Genomic DNA, 3,117 nt, shown 5'->3' with positions numbered 1-3,117 from the left:
ATATATATATATTACACAATTGCCTTTGTATTATAGAAGCTTGCAGTTTTATGTGCCATAGCTGTGAGGTTGAGTAGCATATCTCTTTATTGTGAATATGCATTCTCATCAATCTTAGGGGTTCCCCCCACAATGTGTGCAATTACTGTGCATAGTGTTTTAAAATTGTTGCATGTTGATCTGTCTTTAAAATATATGGCCGAATGGTTGTGGAACAAGGAAAGTTTAGATTGTGGTGACAAAATTTTGTTTTTATATTATTATTTTTTTTGTCCTTCATTTTCATATGCTAACAAAGGTCTTTAATTCATTAATTCAATTTCAATTTTCAGGTCTCCTTCTCCTCCTCGTGCAAGATCTCGATCAAAGTCAAGATCTCCTGTTAGTTATCGAAGAAGGAGGAGGTCTCGTTCCTACTCTCCTGCTCGTTACAATAGGGGTCGTCGGTCCAGATCGCCAGTCAGGTCCCATCATTATTCAAGCTATGAAAGGGATCGAAGGTCCTATAGAGACATCAGAGAACACAGTGATAGAAGCAGAAGACGGGATTCAGATAGATACCTTGATCGGCATTCATCTGCTTCAAGAAGGAATAGGAGTAGGAGCGTGAGCCCTCATTCAAGGAAATTACATCGAACTGAATCTATTTCTCCAAAACATCACAGAGAAAGTTCACCTCATAGAGGAAGGAAAGAATCACGTGCTGATTCTGGATCCCCAAGTCATCGCAGAGGTAGTAAGTCATCTCCCAAGATTGATGAAATCAAACAAGAGAGCAAAAGACGCTCAAGATCAGTTTCTTCAGATGATAATAGGCTTCAATCCAGCAAAAATGAAGAAGTCCTGCATGGAAAATCTAAAAATAGAGAGAGAAGACGGTCCAGGTCAGTATCTGTCGAGGAGAAGCCTTACAGGAGGAGCCGATCATCCCCAAGAAGAGTGGATGAAAGTAGATCTAGGCATAATAAACGGTCAAGATCGAAATCTGTGGATGATAAGCAGCGCTTGCCTGAGAAATCAGATGAAAGCAAGCATAGAAGGTCAAGGCCTAGTGATAAAAGGCGTTCCAGATCAAGATCAACAGAAAGTAAGAATGAAATTGATGAAAGAGAGGATGAAAAAAAGATCAAAACTGATAGGTCAAAGCATCATCACACTAAAAGAAACAGGTCAAGATCTGTTGAAGGGAAGCATCGCACTAAAGATAAATCAGGTGATAGTAAAGATAAAAAATCAAAGCATCGCAATAGAAGACGTTCCAGGTCAATATCATTAGAGGTTGAGCATAACAATGGAGGCAGCTCATCACATAAAGAATTGGATGAAAGCAATTTTGAACAGAGAAAACTTAGGTCTAAGTCCCCTGAAGGAAAGCGTCACACTGGTGATAAATATGGAAGCAGATATGAAAGATCAGAGCATCAAGAGAAATCCCTATCTAAATCAAAATCAGGAAATCACAACCCAGTTGAATGTGATGGTAATGGGCTCTCCCCACGAGTTATGGAGGAGTACGAATCTAAGGGAATAACACAAACTGATTCTGGATTTATGGAAGGTAAACATCATTTGAATGATGGAGAAAATGCTACTAGCAATATAAATTCAAAAGTTCATGAAGATGCTGTGCAGGAACCAACTATAAATTTAAAGATGGCAAAGGCAAATGATAGTGGGAATTGGGTTTCACCAAACAAAACCTGCAAGTCAGAAGGGTCAAGTGAAAATGCTGGAGCTGATTATAACCAAGGTATGCTAAATCCTATTGTCAACCTTTGATGTTAATTATTGATTATTTTAGGTTATGTATGGCAAAACATGAGAATCCTCTTTAATGCAGACCGTATGTGCGGTGAAGAAGCAAGAAGTGGAAGATATTAAGCACTCTCTATTTGGTATTGATTTAAAATACTGAACTAAATTCAATTCTGCACACTTAAATAATTATTAAAGCTTAATTACTTTCTGTGGATTACAGGAGTGGGAATATAAATGATTTCAAAGATTCAACCTGGCTTTTGACTATGCTAATGGACATTATTGTGACATAGATCTGTCATTTCATCCGGAACCAAAAGTGGCACCTACTTATCAGAGAAGCCATGTTACACAAGGCTGATTTGGTTTCATAGTGCTGTCATATATTGTTTCACTACAAGAGCATTGCAGGAATCATGGTTGAAGATTTTTTCACCCGTCAATGATTATGGCGCATATTCTAATTAAGGATTCTCATTAAGTTTACTGAACTAATTCCTTCCAAGGAATAGACAGTTTCTTCTTAGTAGAAATCACAATTCTCAGAGGATGCTTCGCTATTTGATTTGGTTCCCAGAATATTCTGTGTTAGCTGATGAACAAATTCAATTGATTATTTCCTTTTTTCAGGTTGGGTTGGAACAAAGATCAGATATAGAATCTGAGCTGTGATGTGGTTTAAGGTTTCAAGAAGTGTCGTGAATTTGTCATGATCAGCCACGCAGCGCTTATATATCATGCTTCTTTTACTGCTTGATTGATGTATGTTGGAATGTTATCTTAATTATACAGTTCTTTTTTATGAAACTTAATTTGAAGTTTAGATGAAATCTGAACTCTTTTTTTCAGTCCTCCAGATATCATGTTAGCCAGTAGGGAGAACCCCTTTTAATCAATGTCCTGATTTTATGCTTCTAAAAACTTAGGGATAATGGTATTTTTAATCTTATGTGTTAAACTACCAACAGTTGTTTGCTATATATCTGTAGGTTCTAGACCCTTTGGGGAATTTTCTTAGTATGATAAAGTTTAGTTGCGCACATCAATGTTTGATATTGGCAATCATAGGTTCACTTTCTTTTAATCATTTTATGGTGTGGGCATTTTATATCCAAATAAATGCAGGTTATTCACGTTGAAATCTGTTCGAGCTTTGAGATAAAGTTTTGCTGGGTTGGTTTCTCTTGTGTAAAATGAAGGTATGAGGTCAGATTCTGATGCTCTATGGTTCAGAGCACCTCTGTTTTTCTTCTATTAAAATGTGAGAGTAATGGGAGTTGCTTAGGTTTGCATTATGTATGAGTATGTTTGTTCTCAGTACCATTTGCCAATATTTTTTCTAATTGCTACCATCATTTG

The 3,117-nt window shown here is 36.9% G+C and overlaps 1 protein-coding gene across 5 annotated transcripts in view; it reads left to right on the top strand.

Annotated features, from left to right (window-relative positions):
- Positions 1–3,117, top strand: part of LOC107482288 (uncharacterized) — a 7,378-nt gene that overhangs the window by 3,198 nt on the left and 1,063 nt on the right. For 3 of the 5 annotated variants that reach the window (XR_001590697.3, XR_001590698.3, XR_002373220.2), the window contains 4 exons: positions 333–1,750; positions 1,841–1,895; positions 1,979–2,520; positions 2,884–2,957. Coding sequence is in view for 1 of the 5 variants with exons in the window: in XM_052259002.1 (XP_052114962.1) it covers positions 333–1,750; positions 1,841–1,881 (1,459 nt within the window). In the remaining 4 variants the exon portion in view is untranslated. Of the gene's footprint in view, positions 1–332; positions 1,751–1,840; positions 1,896–1,978; positions 2,607–2,883; positions 2,958–3,117 lie in introns of those variants that run through there. The other 2 variants (XR_008007058.1, XM_052259002.1) reach the window with 2 other exon arrangements.

Source organism: Arachis duranensis, chromosome 3 (genome assembly GCF_000817695.3).
Source record: "Arachis duranensis cultivar V14167 chromosome 3, aradu.V14167.gnm2.J7QH, whole genome shotgun sequence".
Classification (NCBI taxonomy): domain Eukaryota; kingdom Viridiplantae; phylum Streptophyta; class Magnoliopsida; order Fabales; family Fabaceae; genus Arachis; species Arachis duranensis.
Note: the sequence above shows the minus strand (reverse complement) of the source record. Positions and strands in the feature narration are given on the sequence as shown.